At 38.1% G+C, this 22,871-nt stretch overlaps 1 protein-coding gene across 2 annotated transcripts; it reads left to right on the top strand.

The window, feature by feature from the left end:
• Positions 1 to 211: 211 nt before the first annotated feature.
• LOC124640158 (5'-3' exoribonuclease 2 homolog) lies at positions 212 to 21,688 on the top strand. Of its 2 annotated transcripts, none has more exons than XM_047177823.1 (17): positions 212 to 402; positions 1,588 to 1,827; positions 2,301 to 2,530; positions 2,866 to 2,972; positions 3,289 to 3,447; positions 4,092 to 4,399; positions 4,779 to 4,976; positions 5,236 to 5,322; positions 5,873 to 6,036; positions 6,711 to 6,879; positions 7,375 to 7,464; positions 8,017 to 8,173; positions 8,978 to 9,173; positions 9,523 to 9,713; positions 10,215 to 10,340; positions 19,055 to 19,911; positions 20,906 to 21,688. In XM_047177823.1, exons 1-16 carry the CDS (start codon positions 328 to 330, stop codon positions 19,564 to 19,566), a joined length of 3,009 nt encoding a protein of 1,002 aa, XP_047033779.1. In that variant the 5' UTR covers positions 212 to 327; the 3' UTR covers positions 19,567 to 19,911; positions 20,906 to 21,688. The 2 variants fall into 2 exon arrangements, with proteins under 2 accessions (XP_047033779.1, XP_047033780.1); XM_047177824.1 differs by lacking the exon at positions 20,906 to 21,688 and adding an exon at positions 3,542 to 3,590 and having other exon boundaries at positions 3,289 to 3,398; positions 19,055 to 19,585.
• The last annotated feature ends 1,183 nt before the right edge of the window (positions 21,689 to 22,871 follow it).

A 22,871-nucleotide genomic window follows, 5' to 3' on the forward strand; every position in this document is an offset into this window, starting at 1 on the left:
TTTTTGGAAATACCTATTCCATCTGAAAACACAATTTTCTCTATTTAATTTAAACATATTAATAATTTTGTATCATTTTAGATCTTTGGAAAATCTTAAAACAAAAGTGTTAAGAAAAATGTTTTGCTATTAAATTTGATACAAACCAAAGTGTGTTTCTGGACGAAACCATTCTAAATCTCCCATCTCTTTCTGTCTCACTTTCATATTTTCTCTGTCTCTTTCACTTTGAAATGGCATCTGCGTCGATTTGTTTGTGTTGAATACGTAACAAAATATAAACTAAGTGTAAAATCAGACCCGGATATCGTGAAGTGAGACCTCAAGATGGGAGTACCAGCCTTCTTCCGCTGGTTGAGCAGAAAGTACCCCAGCGTCATAGTGGAATGTGTTGAACAGAAGGTAACAACATAACCTCAAAAAGATATGTTTAATCGGTTTAATCATACTGCCTGTAATTGGCTTGCATATTTTGGTTCTTTACTCAATAATTTTATAGTATTATGGAGGTATTTCCTAGTCTTGACGGAAACCTCGTTTAGGGAATGCGAGGGGTATGTCTATGCCGATTCGAAGTTAGCACGTACCTGTGCATTTTTTAGTCTTCAATGGAAATTTTCCTTTCGACCTTAACTAGCGCCAACAAAAATACACCTTGCAAGTGATTCTAACTTGTTATTATCAAATGTGTACAATAATACAATGAATACCAAAGTATGTTTCTTCAAATGTACAATTATCATGCATGATCTCTTGTTAGTCAGATTTATTTTATAAATGAAAATTGAAAGCTTTTTCAATGCCCATAATATTCACAATAGCATTCCCTAGTCTTTTCATATTAAATGTGAAAGTCTGCCAAATCCTTACTTTTTTGCGTGTGTGGGGACACATGTAAGGTAAGCAAAAATGTGTGAGAGCGTGAGGCATGCAAGGCGTGACAGTTCTATAGAACGGTTCTGAGGGTTTACGTGAAATATATCTGGTATCCAAACACTGTGTTTCTTTCAACACCCTGCACCCCACAACCAAAAGAGGCAGGACTCAATTAGGGATCCAGCCCAACAACCAATCTCTAAACATGCATGTACATAAGCAATGGTCTGTCGCACTTCCATGCCAAAACTACTTACAATAAAATTTGGACACACAGATAGTCTACTCCCAGAAAAAAGGCTACTTTTTCTCCAGGTGTGGGAAATAGTCGCCTTGGAATGTCAATGGAATCGTTAGGACCAGCTCATATACAAGAATGAATTTTAAGCAGTGCAGAAAAATAACTGGTGGCCCTGAATCATTAACAGAACATATCATCATCATTAATTTTTTTATCCCCCTTAAATCAGCAAAATATGGATACAAACTATTCTTACGCGCGCCGAGCAGTGCTCGCGTCAGTAAACCGGTTTTGCGTTGCCGCCGCTGCCGCCGCTATCAATAACTATTCTTTTCTGTACTAAAACACAACAAAATTATCTATGTATGTATAATATGTATCTATTCTATTTAACTATAAGTTCACAAAGTTTGCACACTGAATAAAATTCATTCCTGTATGTTTTTCTTATTTTACTAAACTACTTTCAGCCAACCGACGTTGATGGCCAGCTCATCTACATAGACTCCTCACTCCCAAACCCCAATGGGGTGGAGTTCGACAACCTGTACTTGGACATGAACGGTATCATCCATCCGTGCACACATCCTGAGGATAAGCCTCCGCCGAAGGATGAGGATGAGATGATGGTGGCCATCTTTGAGTGCATCGACCGTCTGTTCCGTATTGTGCGGCCCAGGAAGCTGTTGTACATGGCTATCGATGGAGTGGTGAGTAGAATATGGTGTTTTAAACTAAATTCTATTTCTTTTTCAAATTAAGAGGTAAATGAGTGACATGCATGTAAATAAATTTATTTTTATGCATATTTTTACTATAAAATAAAATAAAATTCATTTATTTCAGGTAAGAAACCCATAATAGAAAAAGATTAAAGGAAACAACATTATACAATAAATTTACAGACTTAAATTAATTAATTACAAAGTTAAAATTAAATTAATTACTATATTACGCTGTATCAAATTAGATGATAGATGACAGATTAGGATAAAAATTAGCACAGTGCTCAATAGTATAAATGAGTAGAAATTGATATCAATTTCTATATTATCTGGGTGAAATAGTCCTTCCTTGTTACTTAGTAAAACTGCAGAAAATTTGCACTGTACAAACTTGTACATATGTTCTAAATCGAGGTATATAATGTACTTCCATAAAATAGAGCTTCTATTCCCACCAGGCACCGAGAGCGAAGATGAACCAGCAACGTTCCCGCCGTTTCCGCGCCTCCAAGGAAACCCAGGAGAAGATAGACGAAATCGCCCGCATCCGTGACGAGCTGCTCGCTAAAGGCGCATACTTACCTCCGGAGAGACCCAAGGAGGCGCACTTCGACTCCAACTGCATCACGCCTGGCACCCCCTTTATGGACAGGCTCAGTAAATGCCTGCATTATTATATACATGATAGGTTTGTATAATTTATTAAACATATTCCCTATATAGTTGATTAAACAATGTCTCTTTATGTGGTGGCCTAGTGATGAAAACGCCGGCCTCTCAAGTACGAGTCATCATCATCATCATCTCAGCCACAAGACATCCACTGCTGAACATAGGCTTAGATCTCCACAGATGATTCTCCACCTGTTTTAAAGTCTGAAATCACATACCTCTTAAATATGGTGATTATCGCTCAATCCTTGTCTAAATGAGAAGCAGCTTGAGCACTGGACTGGGCTAATGAAAAAGCTGTCTGTATCATTTTTGAGACGAGTCTTAAAAGGCAAATCTTTTGTATTTCAGATTAAACAATGACCCTGGCTGGAAAGGCATCAAAGTTATCTTGTCAGATGCCAACGTGCCCGGAGAGGGTGAACATAAGATTATGGACTACATAAGGAGACAGAGAGGTAATTAACAGTTTAGTACACTAGTTTGTGCTAGTAGCTGCACGTATAGCATATATGTGTGTAGACAACTCAAGAATATTTCGACCTTCTGCCATCAGTTAAATAGTATATGATATAACATAACTATGCTATCCAGTTTGAGACTTTTGTTCGAACGCGCAAATTCGGGAACTATTGGAACCATTTTAAAAAGTATTTGGCAATGGATAGCCCATTTGTTGAGGAAAGTTATAAGCTACTTTTTATCTACTGTGGATATTTGCAGCATTGCCAAACATATCTGTCACTAACAACTCATATTTTTATACACTTCCAGTGCAACCAGACCACGATCCGAACACACAGCATGTACTCTGTGGCGCTGACGCTGACCTCATCATGTTGGGGCTGGCCACCCACGAGCCCAACTTCACCATCATCCGCGAGGAGTTCAAGCCCAACAAGCCCAGACCCTGTGACGTGTGCGGACAGCTTGGTGAGTCATTACTGCAGTGAACAAGTCATATAGATGTGACCTCATCATGTTGGGGCTGGCCACCCATGAGCCCAACTTCACCATCATCCGCGAGGAGTTCAAGCCCAACAAGCCCAGACCCTGTGACGTGTGCGGACAGCTTGGTGAGTCATTACTGCAGTGAACAAGTCATATAGATGTGACCTCATCATGTTGGGGCTGGCCACCCATGAGCCCAACTTCACCATCATCCGCGAGGAGTTCAAACCCAACAACCCCAGACCCTGTGACGTGTGCTGACAGTTTGGTGAGTCATTACTGCAATGAATAGGGATGGGATATACAGTGGGAGGTGATCAAATCATGTTAGGGCTGGCCACCCGTGAACCAACCATCACTTCTTCGGTAACGTTCCCGCCATATAACTTTGCAATTCTGAAGTTAGCCACTTGACTCCTTGCATATTATTTGTTCATACAGAATGAAAGATAATGTCGAGAAAGTCTGCTTTTCCGAAGTTGGTTTCTGTTGTATTCACAATAAGCAACAAAATTATTAACAAAGAACTATTGCGCAAGCGCATGCGTGAGGCGTTTAAGTCAGCAGCAGACGTAAAAAAAAAATATATTTCTATGATGAGTACTAGCCTTCATTTTTCTTTCCAGGTCACGAAATGAAAGAATGCACAGGCACGAACCCAGACGCAGCTCTAGTCCGATCAGACCCTGCCTTCGGAAACCAGGACAACTTCATCTTCGTGCGCCTCAGCGTTCTCCGGGAGTATCTCGAGAGGGAACTGCAGATGCCTGACCTTCCCTTCCCCTATGACTTCGAGAGGGCCCTGGATGACTGGGTGTTCATGTGTTTCTTCGTGGGCAATGACTTCTTGCCTCATTTGCCTAGCTTGGAGATTAGAGAAGGGGCTGTTGATAGGCTCGTCAATTTGTATAAGAAATGTGTTTATAAGACTAAGGTGAGAACATTTTTTTTAATGTGCAAACTGGTGTAAGGTTGTGTCTTTAAATGAAAAAAATAATCGTTCTGGCATTTATATAATCAAAACATATTTACTATGTTGTTCATTAAAGCTTTACATAAAATATTAGTAAGTCAAAGTCAATTATTTTTATTTCAAATAGGCATATAAAAGCTTTTTCGAAACGTCAAACTAGTTGCACGGTTCCGAAGAGATGATCTCATAGAGAAGAACCCGCAAGAAACTCCATGGATATATATTTAGATGATTTGATGTCGAAAATATAACTTTGCCAAAAATCTTACTTATTTTCCATCAAGATAATAATGTTAGCAATTTTCTCCATATCCTTCTAATCACTGCATTTTCTCCCCAGGGCTGGATCACAGACTCCGGTGATGTAAAACTGGAGCGAGTCCAGGTCATTATGACGGAGCTGGGCCACATGGAAGACGAGATCTTCAAGCGTCGCCATCAGAACGAGATCAACTTCAAGGCTAAGGATAAAGCCAGGAAGAGGCAGCAGCAGAGGATCAACTTTGAAATGTTGGAGAAGACGCAGTTTGCGCCTATGGTGAGTAAAATATAAAAATGGCTTAGTAATATCTCTTAAGGAAAAAAAGGTTCTAAATGCATTGCGCAAAAATTTTTGGAGAGTTCACACAAGATATTCGTAAAATTAGTTTTTCTGTTTTTTTATTTTCTCTTTGGAATTTTGCGCAAAATATTGCGCAAGTTTGCGCAAATATAAAATTTTTGCACAATTATATTTAAAGGGATTTTCCGTGTAACAAGTGTCCTTACGGTAAATAATTCTTATGTTTTCTTTGCAGCCCATCGGACAGAACGCCAAACCATTAGAGAACGTAAGACAAGAGGCTGCTAACATGCGAGTAGCCGGCATGCAGAATGAAGCCGCGGTAAGTTTAACTATAAAAACATTTGTAATACAAATTATTTACTGTCAGTGTTCTAGGAAATGTTTGTAACCAAATGTAAAAAAAAAATGTTTTGTTTTTTTGTTCACTGTTTCATTTTCTTTTCTTTTTTTGCATAGTTAAGTAGGTTTATGTGCAAATTATAGTGCATGCAGTGCTCTTCTTTAAGTGATGAGGCACTTAGATATATGTTTAAATGTATAATTATAGATGTAACCGTGTACTCATTGTTGAAGAGCCAACCTAAATAAATAAAATGTTTCCTGGGTACATAAAAATTCTAATAAAGCGTTATGTCGCGTTGCGCTTCCTAGCGCATGTTTTGGACATAAACTTTTATTAACAACTTATGACGATTTTCCACCCGAGTGCCAAACTGTGGCGCTCGTAATGCACTCAAATGTTTCTTTTGGTCTATTCTCACTAACAACTAACAAAAATGTCTGTGAAACTGCAACTTTTGTGTGCGAACACATTTGGTGGAATCTCACCAGTACAAATATGTACATTTAAAATTTCAAACTCCTTCCAGCAAGAACAAGACAGCCGCGGCCGCAAGCGATCAGCTCAAGCAGCCGGACTGGATGACGACGATGATGATGACAAGAACGATGAAGTCCGGCTGTGGGAGCAGGGCTTCAAGGAGCGGTATTACGAGAGCAAGTTCGAAGTCGCCAGGGACAACTTGGAGTTCAGGTAAGATGCACATAGTATGGTAGACAGCTTGACGAGTAGCTCCGATAGGTACATGCGATATCCTGATGTAAAAAAATTGCGGAAAAACAGTTGCGCAAACAGTTAGCTTCGAAGTTGGATAACGCATAACTACACTTTTAGGGTCAATCCCCACTGAAAGAGCAGCTGCCGGCAGCGGCCATGAATGCAAGTGATTGAGCGCGAGCGCGGCGCGCCGCGCTCTTACATTGTCCGTGCCCTTACGGCCGCTGCCGGCCGCTGCTCTTTCAGTGGGAATTGACCCTTAATGCATATACTGGTTTTGATCTACCTATGTAATATAGACTTTCTTCCGATCTGGTTTTGCCCGCGTCACGTGGATTACTTCGTGCACCCGGATAAAGCCCTATAGGCTCCTTCATCGATAAATACCTAATACCTAACATTGAAAGAAATTTTCAAATCTTACAATAATCCTAAGATTAGCGCATTCAAGGAAACAAACTCTTTAACTCTCCATTTTTATAAAACAAGAACAGGCCTACTGGAAGCCGACCCCATTATAGTTGGGAGAAGGCTCCGGAGATGATGAACACCCTACGTGCTTATAGGACTTGAGAAAAGGCCTATAATAATGATCTTATAACTTTTCAAGGACTTCTCCCACCAACTGAATCCCCCCCTTTTCCCCCCAGGTACCGCGTAGCGCTGCAGTACGTGCGAGGCCTGTGCTGGGTGCTGCGCTACTACTACCAGGGCTGCGCGAGCTGGAAGTGGTACTTCCCCTACCACTACGCGCCCTTCGCCTCCGACTTCGTCAATATATGCGGACTCAGCACCAAGTTCGAGGAGGGGACGCAGCCCGTGAGAGTTGTTTTATTATACTTTTGAATGTTTAGATAAAAAAAAAACGTTTATTGTATTTAAATTTAAACAGAACAAGGACATCTAAACCATTTAGATAGAAAATACACCAGCGAACCTTAAACCTAGAGATACTTGTATTTTGTATTCTATACATACCCATAAACTTATGATAATAGGCATCAATTTATTTGAGTTTTTTTTTTGTACAGTAGGTTTCTATATTGAAATTTGAATTTTGTTATTCTGCATGTTCTTACCACATGCAGAATATTTTTTTTGCCAAGATATTTTTATATTAAATGATATATTTTCATTCAAACTTATTTTAAGATCCATTTTAATATCAAATATTATCGGATAAAATAACCGCAATGTATAAGATACTTGAGCTTACACAACTAGGATCATGATAGATTCTTGTCTTAAATCTGACTACATGACATTAAATATAGAACCTTATTGCCATATAAATAAACAACATTTTCCTTACAGTTCCGTCCACTAGAGCAGTTGATGGGAGTGTTCCCGGCCGCCAGTTCCACGCATGTGCCCAAACCCTGGGCCAAGCTAATGAGTGATCCAGTAAGTACCTACATCTATATATATATAAAAGATAGTCGTGTTAGTTACACATTTTATAACTCAATAATGGCTGAATCGTTTAAGATGAAAATTAGAGGAAAGATCTGGGAGAAGGACGTACTATATAGGATATTTTTTGCCACCATCCGGCTACGGGAAGTCTCGGGACGCGAGTGAAACCTCGGGAGTAAGCTAGTTATCATATAGAACTTCATCAATGATTTCAGATTATTTACTAAACAAGTTTTTAGTAACTCAATACTCTCTGAAAATACCCAAAGTCCTTGAAAATTTTTTTACTCTTTGATCTTTTTAAAAATGGCAGCAAAACAGCCCAAAATAGTACAGAGTGGGAATTCTTGAAGGAGCCATTTTTTTACAAAGTTGAAGTCCCAAAATGTTGATGATGATGATCAATCATTAGTCTTAATAATCAGTCAACAGACAGAAATCCCAGTTGTTTATGACTAATATTTTTTATTATTTACGTAGACTTATATAATATACTTTATTTTCACATGACATTATATTAATTTATCTCCTTCTTTACAGTTTTCGTCAATAATCGACTTCTACCCGATCGACTTTAAGATCGACTTGAACGGCAAGAAGTTCGCGTGGCAGGGCGTCGCTCTGCTACCCTTCGTGGATGAAGAGAGGCTCTTCAAGGCTCTGGAGCCTTATTATGGAGAATTGACTGAGGCTGAAAGTAAGTAGATCTTTCTAAAGTCTAAAGGAACTTCGGCTATGTAAAAGCTGCGTGGATCCTGCGTAAGATTAAGCAACGCTTGGCACGGTCGGTCTGTGGATGGGTGACCATCTTGTCATGGCGAGTTCTTCCATGTTTCGGAAGGCACGATAGACTTGTGGTTTCGGTTGTCATTTGAACATACATGGCTAGTCACAAGCTAGATAGTCTGACAGCCAGTCTTAGCGAGGGGTATCAGGTTGCCCGGGTAACTGGGTTGATGAGGTCAAATGGGCAGTCGCTCAATATAAAACACTGATACTCAGCTGCTTCTTGTTAGGCTAGAAGCGGAACACACACGCGGAAGTTTTGTGTATACTTTTTAAATAAGAACTGCAACTATTTGGAATACAAAGTATTTGAGTATAAGCTGTTTTCCCGCGGTATCAACCGCGTCCCGGGCAAACTTCTTCATGTACCCGGAAAATATATAGCCCATGTTACTCTCGGGATAGTCCAACTTTTCAACAGAGAAAGAATTTTTCCAAATCGGTTCGGTAGATTCGGTGCCGAATCGATTCGATTGCTGGGGAGTTTGTTGCGCCACTCCTTCTTCCCAGCAAAAACACATAGGAAGTGGTGAAGGGTGGGCGTTTTGGGGGCTGTCTATTGTAAATTCCTGACGTTCAAAAAGTGCTGTCTTGCAGCCAAGTTGGATAAATGATTTTTGATTTGATTTGGTGTATTAAGGAACAAAAAAATATTTCTCTTTATTATATTAGTACAGGCCATGATGTACCACTATAATTATATTTTTTCTCCCAGAACAACGCAACATCCGCGGCCACGACCGTCTCTACGTTGGCACTGCTAACAAGAGTTACGACTACCTTCTCGGCTTATACAGTGAAGCTGGCAGCAAGTTGAGGAGTCTCATAGAGAAGCAGCAGAAGTACCCCTACATCAGTGACGGAGTGACCGGAGAAGTCATGCTCAGCAAGGACTGCGTTGTCATTGGAGGGTGAGTTTAAATCATTTGGTGGATTTACAGAAAGGAAAGGGTTAAGTTAGTATGTGCCATTCACAATGATTATTAAATTAATTTACAAAAAATACCAGATGCCTAGCTTCCATCAGGAGCTTCGCCCGCTTCTTGTGGTAACTACCTACCGGGAGGAGATAAAATATTCATGTCTTACTGCCAAGTATTATCAAAAACCGTCCAGCCATTTGCGCGCGAAGATGTAACAAACATACACAAGTACTTTTGCCTCTATAATATTAATCTGTTACGCCCAATTTCAATATTTGTATTACTTTACTATGATAGTTACAAAATGAAAATCTAACCACCCCCATTTCTCCGCCAGCCAGCTGCCATCACCCGTGATAGGTCTTCAACCAGTCCTCGGCAACCACGTGGTCTGTGTCCGGTTCCTGGACCCCTCGTATGACAAGGAGTTCCCGGCGCGAAGACTGGAAGGCGCCGTGCAGCCGCCCCGCGTGCTCAAGCCGGGGCATCTCGGACATGAAGAGAATAGGAATTATAGACCGCAAATCGGTAAGTCCATTAGTCATCTAAGTTTGTGTTTTGACAAGTTTGTGGTTAAATATAATCGTAGGGCACGATCAGAGGTCAAGTTGTGCTTTGCCAAGAAAGTCCCTCCGTCTTTTTTCATAGTTGTAGAATTTTTTGCAGCTAAAACTGCCGAACGGGTTCTGATACAACTATATCACTCGGGGATAGTGTAGTTCCCAATAGTGAAACAGTTTTGCTAATCAGTTCAGTTATTTTGCAGAGTACAAACAAATATTTCCTCATTATTATTCCAATCTAGACAAGCAATTTACCAATTCCATTTCGGGTTGAAGAATTTATTTTCTCAAATCAGAATCTTCACAATTTCACTCACACAAGACCAATTTTAGAGTATGTAACATAGTGTATAAGTATGAGTATGTATTATATATTAATGAACATTGATGTAAAATTTTAATTCATGAACAAAATATCTGTTAAAAACTATGCACTACATATGCTAACAAGTAGTATTACCCACAGGTATGGTACGATCTAACACGATAGCAACAATGGAAGCTGCCGGCAGACGTATGTTAGGCCACCACCTGCCTAGGCAGACCCCTTACGGCTCAGTGCCACCACCACCGCAACATGCTGGTCATCATAGTAAGTACACATCCTTATCCTTGTAAAAGTGTTTTAGGGTTCCGTAGCCAAAGAGTTAAACGAGACTATTTCTAAAACTTCGCTGTCCGTCTGTCTCAATGCTGTATCTCATGAATCATGATAGCTAGACAGTATTTTTTTTACAGATTATGTATTTCTGTTGCCGCTATAATAAGAATTACTGAAAACTATTACACAATAATATTTTACGGAACTCTACTCCGCGATTCCGACTCGCACTTTTCCGGTTTTTTGTTGTTGGTAATAACGACCTTGGAATCGAACTCGAATACCCGTGCATCCCAGCAGAACATAGGAAAACTATCTAAAAACAATTACCAAATAAAACAAACATTTATTAAAAATTCATATTCAAGCAAAGCAAAACTCGTTAAACAAAATCAACCTGCAAACAAAGAAACAAACAAAATATTACTCATGCATAATCCTAAACACAAACTAATAACCGTCAAACATAATAAACATACGTACAATAATAATAGTTTATTAAAAATTAATTCTTGCGCACGTCACGACCGCCCACAATACAAGGAGCGTGCGATTTAATTGAGTCACGTGACCTCTCTTACCCTCTCCCCTCTCGTACTCCGTGCCTCACCCCCGCGAACACCCGTCAGTCGATAATTGGCCGTCGGAGGGAACGCACGTAATTTGTGAAAGGTTAATGCACTGGTGATTGACGGGTTGTAGTTTATTTGAGTTTTTGTAAAGGGCGTTGGCCTTTTTTGCCCGACTGCGAAGGGTTGGGTTAGGATATTAAAGTTCAAGTCAAATCTATCCTGTCGAAGAAAGCATACTATACCTGCTACTAATGATGACATAAAGTATAAGAGCTGTTTTTTCTATTGTTAAACACTCCGCCGAAAAAATCCCGGATAAAAACCTTCCCCACTAAATGGGCTATCTAACACTGGAAGAATTTTTGAGACCAGTCCAATAATTTCTGACTTTACAAACAAACAAATGCTTCATAACATTAGTTGAGATCTATCATTACACATCGCTTTAACACCCTATCATGGTACGAATAACCATACCGCCTCAGGGTAGTTGTCAGAACACCACAATAAAATCATTTGATTCTTCCCACTACAATATAACGCCCCTATCTTAGCCTAAGGCTATGTATCATTGCTACCGGTTGTCGGGGATTATTTTAACATGTATTCCATGTAGCTTTAGGCTGTTAAAGTAATTTTATTGGTGTTAGATATCAATAGAGTGTCATATCTAGAATTGAGTATTAGTCAGAAGCCAGTAAGTCTGACGCCAGTCTAACCAAGGGGTATCGGGTTGCCCGGGTAACTGGGTTGAGGAGGTCAGATAGGCAGTCGCTTCTTGTAAAGCACTGGTACACAGCTGAATCCGGTTAGACTGGAAGCCGACCCCAACATAGTTGGGAAAAGGCTCGGGAGATGGGATCTAAAATTGAGTACGCTACGGTGACACATCGTCTCTTCTTATATTGTACATATATGGAATTAATAAACGATTTATTTATATTATTAATTTGTCTAATACACAAGTTAGGAACGTTACTGCGACCTCCAAAATTTATTGATATTTTTGTATATTTTTTGACCTTCCATAAGACCTCCAAAAAGATAACGCCAGCACCCTATAGTTATAAGAAATACGTACCTTACATAATCGCTTGTACATCGTCTCCCGCCCCTATGATCCTAAGGGCTTGTAGTCTCAGCTACCGATAATTGGGGGCTGGTTTAACATGTAGCTCTAGGCTGCTAAATTGTGTAATTTTATTGCTGTTATATGTCAATGGAGTATCGTATCTGGATTGGGGTTGGTTTTTGATGTAATTCGACAAGTTGCTCCGGCTGATTTTGTTGTAATTTTTGATCTGCTTAAATAATTGCTGTATGTAATTTGAAAGTTCTCATCTTAGGCCCTTTTTTTCGACTGACAGCATCTTATTGGTATGTTGATCTTTCCTGGTCTTTTAGCTCGGTCAAAAAAGACACAAAACAGTATGTTTACTTCCTCAATTATCTGACAATACAAAACTGTAACATTTTAACAAAGAGAGCATCAACAAACAGCCCAGTTTCTAAATAGTTAATAACTACCCATCACTAGTGAAAGAAAAAAGAAAATTACATACCAATAGCCGCCAAATGTATTCCATTCGAAATTCAAATTGGCCAATCGCTTGCATTCACGTTTAATAGCGCGCGAGGGCAAACAGGAAGTGCGTAGGGACGCCATTGTGTGCCTCCGTGTCGCCAGCTACGAAAATAATAATTATAGAGGGTTGCCAACAATGGGAGCCGGATTTTTTTAAATATCGAAGCTCAAGTGCTTCCTATAGAGGATTACCGATACAATGTCGGTTTTTTTTTTTTCAACTTTTTTTTAATTTTTTTGTGTACTTTAACCAGGTGTTTTAATACCAGATTTAGGCGTTTTTTTGTCTAATCGGATAAAGATATCTTGTGATCTTTAAATGTGGGTTATTTTGCAGTGTTAAGTGTGATGGTTCTTTATCTCTAAAGAATGGACTCGAGTAGGTACTTTTTGGCGAAAATATTTTTAAAAGTGTGTATTCGTTTTTAAATGCATTTTTATAGTGGACGGATGTACTTAAGTAATAGAAAAAAAATCCTATATCTTTGCCAATTTTGCTCATAAAATAATATTGCACCCGCAAATAGATCTACAGTTTGCGGCCTAGCCTACGTCTATGGTAGATAAATTCGTAGCCACCTGTTGTGATACGTTATCAATGTATATTCATCATAATGCAAAATTCCATTTCTATGAGTTTATGGAATATAATAATGATCATTCTATCCCCGCCTTTAACTTATGTATTTGAAAGAAAACGAAACAAAAGTATAGGCACTGTGCGTCTATTTGCATTTGATACATGATAACACTAAAATTTCTCGAAGGAACACTCTTAACTCAACTTCTTCGTTCGTTTGGTCTAAACATACTTTTATCCGTCTAAAATTATATGTACTGCAAAAACCAAAATATTTTCCTTCGCCGCCTTGTGTTGGACGGCGTCAGACCAACCTGAAACGGTGTGCATGTCAATATCAAGTTTCAATAGGAACACAAATACGCCCACTTATTGCTAGCTAGCATATCAGTTACTATTGTCGACCAGTTAATTCGTTGGTGGTATATGTTAATGCTACGAGAATTTACAATAAGAATAAAGAGATTTGTTAAGTTTTGTAAACTTGTTAAAAAAGAGCTGAACAAATTTTTGTGTTATAGGTACCTATTGATAAATAAGTGTTCAAATAATACGGTGTTGTTTTAAATTGTACTTACTGCAAATAAATTTTAAAAAATGACTTTTCCGAAAAAAAATGAAATAGCGTGTGGGGCTGGCTTTCTTAATAAGACCCGAGATCAAATACATTCCTCTTGAAATCTTAAGAGAAACAGCAAGTTACCGCGATCGACTGAAGCTTGCTAGATGGTGATCAATAAATAACCAAAAGGCCTCCCACAATAATAACTCCGAAATAATACTCAAGTTGTACTCCAAAACCATTTGTAACTACAGGAGTACATCAATATCACAATACACCAAACGCTGACAAACCCATCAAAAGTCACTCTAAAAAACTTCCAATTATAATTCTATTAATTTAAAATAAAAAATCATGTAGTCACTCTTATTATAAGGGTAGTAAGGGTGATTTTCGCATGTCAGTTTGAAACAAGAGAGGTGCACGCGGCCCAATTATGAATCAACCCCAAGCAAGGGAAGCTTTAATTGATCACGGTTATTTTATTTTAAGATTGATGTGTTTATAAATAGTGTGCGTGTTTTTATCTTGTTTTACTGGTTGCTTAGGTTTGTGATCGTCTTCCGTACTATTCAATCAATTGAGTTCTTTGTCAGCCTTGTTATCATCCCACTGAAGGGTACAGACTTCTTTTGCCGAAAAAGAATGACCTTTCGTTACCACACTTGCTCAGCGGGGCTCAGACTTTAAAGTCCAGGTTTTCTTAAGACGGTTTATTTTTTAGGAACTTTTTCTTTACTGATACTACATATCTAGTATCCAACATAAATTACCTCTATTTTTAGGAGGCGACCCAAATATCCACATTTTTTGTACAATATTTGTGGTGGGTCTGCTCCATATTTCAAACCAAAAATCAAAATCAAACACCACCTGACATTACTCCCCTACACTCACCGTCAAAATCTCAAAATCTCCCACCAAAAAAAATTTACACCGAAAGAAAATACAAAAATTTGAAACCACAGAGCAAATCACAAACCTGTGACGTAAGACACGCATCACGCATAACGACGTGACTCTGGCTGGATGGAGGGGGGGTAGGAACAGGCCAGGGGGGGTGCGAGGGTAGATAGAAACGAAGTCGTCTGCGCCACTCCACATTGTCGCCGGCTCGGTAATTAGAGGCGGCGGCCGCGCGTGCTCAAGTGGGACCTGGTGCGCGGTGCTACCTTCGGGGATCCGCGGGGTGGAGAAAATTTGGCGGTCATTTTTCATGTGGTTTAGGAAATGTTAAATGTGTCTTTTTGTCCGACTGTCAAGAAAGGTTTCGTATCTTGTATGTATGAATGTAGTGGAAGGTTTCTATGTTCCAACATTGGCTGTTCAGCCAGTCCTATTTCGCTTTTAAATAGAAATAGACATGCCAACTCAAATAAATGACTGGGTAATTTTGAACCTCTTAACAATTTTGCAACTGAAGCTTACACGTCACGTTCAATATTATTTCCCTTACACACTCTTTACAGATTGAGACCAACAAAAATATAAAACAAAACAATTATGAAACCAATATTATTCAACTCTTGTAACATACAGACTGACAGTTTCATCAACAAATCCAATCAAACAGCGATCATTCGAGTACACTCAAACTAGAAAAAAAACATTCTAAAACTGATAGTCTAGCTTTACGGAACCCGACAAAAAAATCATGACTGATAGTTTGGCCTACGGAACCCGACAGATGTATCGCGACTCGCGCTTGTCAGTTTCCTATTTCAGTAATAACTATTTTTGTTTTTTCCGCGACTATCGTCATAAAGTTGCCTGTAAAGCTGTCAGGTTTGTGTTGAACAAAGCTGCTGCGTTTTAAATGTGAAATGTTTTATTTCGCTACTTGTGTTTTTTTGAGTAGATAGGTAGATAATAAAATACCTATGTTTTCTATATTTTTTCTCCAAAGATGTAGGGTACGTAAGGAAATTCATTTGCGTGAATAAGGCAATCTAATATATATTTTTTAAAGGTTCACAATTACATTTTGTGTGTCTACAGATGGCAAGCTAAAGACAATATTTGATAGGACAAAAGATACCCGAACTTCAATAGGTCGATTATAGTGCCACACAAAGCTTTCCACGAGTATAAATAACACAAAAGATTATTAGAAAAAGATTGACCGATATTTCATATCATCATAATACCGTGGATTTCTATATCCTATCCATCCGTCGATATGCGATTAGAGATAGTTTTTGACAATAGTTCCATAAAAATGACTAGTCGTTTTCCCGCGGATTAACCCGTACCGTGATAAAGTATAGCTCAGTTACTTGGGAAGAGAATAGCTTGACACCAGTGAAAGTATTACAAATCGGTTTAGTAGTTTCGAAGTATTTAAGGAACAAACAAATAATGTTTCCTCCTTATTAGGTATATTAGTGTAGCTGTATTCAATCTCAAATCACAAAATAACGGATAAGTTACAGAAATCCAGATAGTTGACTCCGAAAATATATGCCTACGGAATCGTTGATATTCAACCCCACTTGATGTTCCCGAGTGATGTCTTGTCAACTGTCATGGCCGCTTGAGATTCGTGTTCCTTCCCCTCAAAGGCATTTCTTAGCCTTTGGCAATCTACAGCGTTCTTCAAAATAATAAAAAAGAAATGGACAAGACGTTATTAAAAATACACGTTCTTTAAAAATGTTTTTTTTTCATGTTGCTATCTTTTTTTGGATATATAACTTTGTGGTAGATTTTATGGTCAGTTTTCCTTAGATAAGGAAGACAAAGATGAAATATTGATAAAAGAAAATTGTAGGGCATATCAAACTTAAGCTTTACCATGAAAGATCTGGCTTCGAAAAACCCTAACAGAAATTCAAAATTAAATTAAACACACTTAAAACATGGAAATCAAAATATGCTTCTATAACTCAAATATTTCGAGAGATAAACAACAAAAATTTACCAACTATACTTACAATTTTATTCACAAGATTATAAAAAGGTATAGGTTAGGTAGACATTAACCAATAAACAAATAAAATATGCTATTTAAATTACACCTAACATTCTTCATAAAAACCTTCATATTTACACATATAAAACTAGCTACTGTGGATATTCCGCGAAGGTGCTATAATTTGGGCGCGCGACGTCGCTCGCTCAGCTGAATGTGTCGCCGCGAGACCATTAGGTGCCTATTATGTCTGCTACCCACTCTTACCTCTCATATTTTTTAGTTTTTACCACTGCTCTGCATAAAGGTTTTGTGCACTGTAGTGTAACATGTTTTTTTGGGAAATAGTCAATTTTTGATTGCCGATGAATGCCCTTACATTCGCACTGAATTTTCTGTAGACTCTAACCTATGCAAAAATATGAGTACGGGTTTTTGAAAGTTTTTGAAGTGTCTTTGGAACGAATATTTTATTTTAGAAAAATCAAATTTTAAGTTCATATGTTTATTTTCTGATCAGTATAAAAAAGCAAAAACTGATCGAAATATGTTTCTATTCCACCTACACCAAAGTTCTTAGAATGTTTTGAATCAATTTGTCTCCAGCGCATTTTCCCGGTTCACAAAATATTCCAGCTAGTTACGACATAGTGGTCACGAGCCCTTTGCAACTTTCGGGAGTGCATGAAAAGATTTCGTGGTGAAACTCCTGAAAAGGAAATTTTGACAGTCTTGTCGCCTTCAGCGTGTTAGCGTCTTTCAAGATAGCTCACATTTCGCCAGACGTGTTCATAGGATCGGTAATTAAAATATACGAATGGGTGTTTGAAAACAGTATTTCCTGTTTTAGAAATGGACTGCGTGTAGCCTGTAACACAAAGTGTTATTAGTTTGTGATTTAAGCACCAAAAATTTTATTCCCTCTGCTCCAGACATCCGAATAAAAATAAATGTCAAAGCCAAAAGCCCGTCGATTCTTCCCAAGTTTCCCAATAATGCGCACACAAAAGCCACTACTAATTTGACCCTCTACGTACAAGCCACAATCATAAACTTGGAATTAATGGTGGTGTACGTGCCCCACGTTGGGCGCCAACTGGGCTCAACAATGCCGGCTAATGGCGGCGCGTCGTTACGCTCTCAACTCCCGCCATTATTAATGCCTTCACTGCTACGTGTGACAGGTACAAATAGACTATTCTCTTGCAAATTACGGTTGTACTGAATACTTGTACGCTCAATTGCTTGTCGCTAAAGTTGAGGATGATTGCAGAAGCTCAAAAATTACGCCAGCTTCCAGTATTCATGTAAGAAATGTATCTTACTAATATTGGTACTACTTGCCTATGCTTTATTAGGCTGTAAGACAACCTCATCTAATCTTTAGATTTTTTATATGATCTTTATATTTTATCCATCCCCTTTTTAGATATTTGAGACATGAGGCCAAGGCCTAAGAATTTATTGACCCAATACAAACTGACATCTAGCTCTAACACTTAAACTTCCACTTCACTGCACAAAAAGGTTAAAACCTCCTCAAGGACATCTACATACATACATAGCAGATTTAAAACCAGTCAAATGCCTTCTCAAAGAATCAAAGGTATTACACAAAAATACAAAATGCAAATAAAGTATATTCGTAATCTATTTGAGATGATACTGAGCCAGGAAGCCACGCTGAGCCACTTGGCGCAATCGGTTTACGCGCCAAATTTCTGATGTACCAAACAGCTCACAGTTACTTGGACGTGCAAGGATTACGACTCTGTAGTTTGCCATGAAGTCTGCGTGTCTAGATGTGGCTGGGAAATTAAATAGGTTTCAAAAAGTCATAGAATGTGTTAGGGGTATATTTTTTCTTGTATAAATCAGTTTGATTTGAGTTCTTACTGTAGAAATGGACAGCTAATGTATTATACTGTAGTGTTTTTAATACCAGAATAATTAAGCCTTACAGAAGTGAGTTAAACATGGCAAGAAATACACTACCAAACTTCCGTTACACAATTTACTTGTGCCAAAAATATGCAAATTGTGGTTTATAATATATGATTTATTCATTGTAGTGGTGTTTGCTGTATCAGATAAAATCCTAGCTCCCTTCCAGGGCCACATAATCTGAGTTGGCATTACATCTTGACAAAGCGAGCGATTAAACACTCGAGGTGCGATTCGCGCGGGGCGCGTCGCTGCGACTTTTAGACGAGTGTCGCAATACGCGACTTTTGTGCTCAAAGGGAACGTTTATATTCACGCAAGTGTCGGGATGAAAGATGGCGTTTGATTCCCGCACTAAAGCTCTAAAATAAAGAACGGCTTCACTCCGAGGTTATTTGGAAATATGGCTTTATTTGCTCGCCTCTTAACAAAGTTCAAACGGATTTGAAGTTTTTAATTTGACCCATAACATCCTCTCTTTAAATTTTCCAAAAAAAGATACTATACAAATAAAGCAGCCTAAATACCTAAAGTGACATCTTTTGTTGCAGATCGGTCACAATCATACGGCCCCCGGCCCAGCGGTTACGTACCGTACCAAAACAACCAGGAACATGGCCGCAGCTTCACCTCAGGCGGCCAGGAACAGGGACGAGGTTACAACAACCACAGCCACGGCCCGCGCACCTACAACCAGGGCAACCAAGACTACAGCCAGAACAACCGAGGTTACAGCCAAAACCAGGGCTACAACCAATCTAACCAAGGTCCAAGCAGGTCAGGGTACGGTTACGGCAACCAGAACAGATTCGGCAACTCAGGAGGTTCGGGTTACAGGAGTCAAAGTGGAGGTTACGAGTCACAGGGTCACCAGAAGTACGGTGGACATCAGACCAGCCAGCCTACCCAGGGTTACAGTTCTTCCAGCGGCAAGTATGGGCAGACCCAGGGTTACAGCACGCAAGGTTCCAGGGACGCGAGGAATAGGTACAATAGTGATCAACCGCAGTCAGGATCCAACAGAAGGTACCAAGGCTCAAGTCAAGGGGGGTCGTGGCGTTAAAATTAGTTCTTTTTTTACATAATAAAAATAGTTAAATAAACAAGATTTTCTAGACGCATATCTGTGACCTGTCAGAGACAGCATTTTGTATGATAGAGTAAATACATCTGTATAATGATTAAGGCTGCCCGTCCATGTCAGACATTTTGTAAGACAGATAATCGGACCGATTTTTAGTACTTTCTGACCAACTTTTTGTAGGACGAGTGTTGCACTATTGCTCTCAGTGTTTTACTTTTCTCTTACAAAAAGTCGGTCACCGATTACCGGACGGAGGCGGACAGCAATGACAGAATGTGGTAATGGTAAAAATTGAGACAAGTTCTCACAAAAAATACCTATATAATAGGGTTGTTTCCTAGTATTCATTTAGTTAAAATTAAATAAATGCACCGAAAGTTCACAAAACTAGAAACACGATAAGCTATAATATATTATTTATAACTGACCATATATTTTTTAATTAATTTATGAAATTTTAATTTTGAGCCTGTGACGTCACGCCATTAAAAACGACGAGAAGAGACCGATGACGTCATCCTTTCTATATTTGACAATGATAAGTATTTGACAGTGACAGATATATCGAAATAACCTCAGAATTAATGTTTTGTTTATTTGCTTCTGTGAAGTTCTGTGTGTTAATTGCATTTAAGTGATACAACTGCTAAAGAATTATGGAGAAAGGATTTATGAAAGCTGATAGTTCCAATCTGCCAAGAGTAGACTCTTTTATGGTCGCTCAATTCTTTGCCAATAACCAAGATTTTTATTCAGCGGTACGTGGATGAACAGTTTATTTAGAGCACTAATGGTCGTATTTCCACAGTCTCGCACAACACAAACCTTGTAGACATTCATTTAATTTAAGTTTTTTGAAAAAGCATCAAATCTTTTCGAACGCGGACACAAACATAACCTCAACATAAATAAACACAAACTTTACGTTTCTTTGCACCATTTCATTTTTCCGCGTACACAACTCAAAACATTTGAGGTATTTTATTTTTGTGCAAATGTATAAAAATAATCTATATGTATAAAATATTATAGTTTTTGTAGCTATTTTATAAAAATACATTATTAAAATTAAGAAATCCATTAGTTGGTATGTTAGTTTTTTCTAGTTAGATGTGCTTTAAAATGTAAAGGAATGAATAGACAACGTTGACGTCACAGTCACGTGATCTAGCGTTTTCTGAGCAATATTTTAAGACAAATAGAAAAACATGTAATACATAAAAAATAAAAAGATTTGAGACGAAAAATGAAAGAGAGGGTGATCTTAAAATTATTTAGAAGCTATCTAAATAGATTTCCGAAAATTGGAAACAACCCTATTGTAAAAATATTATGTCGTGTATATTGTGTCCTACCAATTCAAATTTATTAGTTCATAAATATGTAAATGTTTTTGATTCTTTTATTTGAAGCTTGATTTATGTTAATTGTGACTGTAAATGAGAAAATTACATGGAAAACTTAATAAAATTGAATTGTTTGTTGATAGAAATTTCAACGAATACTTCTATTTAGAAGTATTATTTCGGTGAAAATGTTGATATCCTCTTCTACTAAATCCTTGCAATGTGACAAAGTATGATTATCACATTTTTAATTATCACAGTTTTAATGGTATCGCACTTAGCGAGTATATTGCCTTCTGACAATCTCATTAACTATATGTAATGTAAATCAACATAGCAATGACTACTCTAAGACTGCAAATTCATTAACATTCATAAAATCCTTGTCTAATATGTTATAGAAGTTTATAACTATCCATTAATAGTTATAGAATACGAGCAATTAATAGTACCTAATACAAAAATATGATATAAAAAATATATTATTGTAGTGTTGCTACAAAAATAACTACGGACTTGGCGGAACTCTACCGTGCATCCAACATTGTATGACATAATATGTGAATTAGTGTATTACTTTAAAATAGTAAAATGACTGTAAAAATAAACAATGATTTTTCGTAAATAGGAATTATTTGTCTCGTGTCTCGATTTTCACAATATTGCTATGACACGAATAGTTAAGATTAATTTTGTATAAAAACAAACGAATTCGGCGTTATGGCAGAAATTGAATAAAAATATCTACACCTCTATTTTGTTGTTTGTTTTATATCTCCCTTCATATAAACTTAAAAGTATTGTTAAGAAAGATTAAAAAACGGCATGGGTCATATAAGATATTGCCGACTTCCAAGATGTACGTGCGTGCAAGGGGTTACAACTTTACAAGCGTTGTGATTAATGCTCAATCCTTCTCCGTATGAGAGGAGGCCTGTGTCCAACAGTGGGACGATAAAAAGGCTGTACGTGTAAACTAGGTAACAAATTTTATCAAATCTATCAAGTGAGATAAAGGGTATTCTCTATTAAAGGTGCAAAATTAAGACCCTACTCTAAGCCAAGTAAAACACAAAGAAGTTAGACGATCCAGACTATTTGCTCGACCATTAGAGAAAGGATTTCAGAACTCTGTGCCATTTAAGAAAATTGCTAATCATTTATTGACGAAACGAAGACCTTGAAAAACAGTCTTAACCGCACAAATCGATCGATGCAGCCGTTACATAGCAAGCCCTTTATACCTATATATGAAATGCATAAATAAATTAAAACACGTTAGTGCACATGTCAAAACGTTTTCCAATATGGCGGACAAAAGATTTTCAAGTGGCGCGCGTTTGTGCACGATCAATAGTTTTTATTCTTCTCACAATCGAAGGTAGGCTATGAAAGGAGCCTCTTCAAGTATGAATGAAGTTAACGGCGATTTTTTAAGGTCTTTTTGTCCAGGTAGCGTGTAATGGACTGTAAATAATTCGTCGCGTTTAGTTCGCTAATGTGCGTTTTATTATGTCCGAGGTTTTCGTTTTTTATTACCTAATTGTTGAAAAGTTAACAAAGAAAAAGGGGCACGTAAAGAAAATTAGCATTTACTCCATATGAAGATTTTCCTCATAAGATTCTTTGATAAAAAATACTCCGATGCACCCACCTAGGTGCGTAAGTGAGTCTCACTGTGAGTTTTTAACGCTGAAATACTGCAAGAAAATATTCATATTAGATTTGTCCTTACAAAACACTTCGACTACATCCATACTTACCTACTAATATTATAAAGCCGAAGAGTTTCTTTGTTTGTTTGAACGCACTAATCTCAGGAACTACTGGTCCGATTTGAAAATTTCTTTCAGTGTTAGATAGCCCATTAATCGAGGAAGGTATAGGCTACTTTTTATCCCGGTACGGGAAGTAGTTCCCACGGGATGCGGGTGAAAC

The sequence above is a fragment of the Helicoverpa zea genome, chromosome 20, assembly GCF_022581195.2.
Source record: "Helicoverpa zea isolate HzStark_Cry1AcR chromosome 20, ilHelZeax1.1, whole genome shotgun sequence".
Taxonomy (NCBI): domain Eukaryota; kingdom Metazoa; phylum Arthropoda; class Insecta; order Lepidoptera; family Noctuidae; genus Helicoverpa; species Helicoverpa zea.

Coding starts and splice junctions, on each gene's coding strand:
- LOC124640158 (XM_047177823.1), top strand. CDS start 328: ATGGGAGTACCAGCCTTCTTCCGCTGGTTGAGCAGAAAGTACCCCAGC. Junction 3,448..4,091: donor TGACGTGTGCGGACAGCTTG/GTGAGTCATTAC, acceptor TTTTCTTTCCAG/GTCACGAAATGAAAGAATGC. Junction 9,714..10,214: donor GAATTATAGACCGCAAATCG/GTAAGTCCATTA, acceptor TATTACCCACAG/GTATGGTACGATCTAACACG.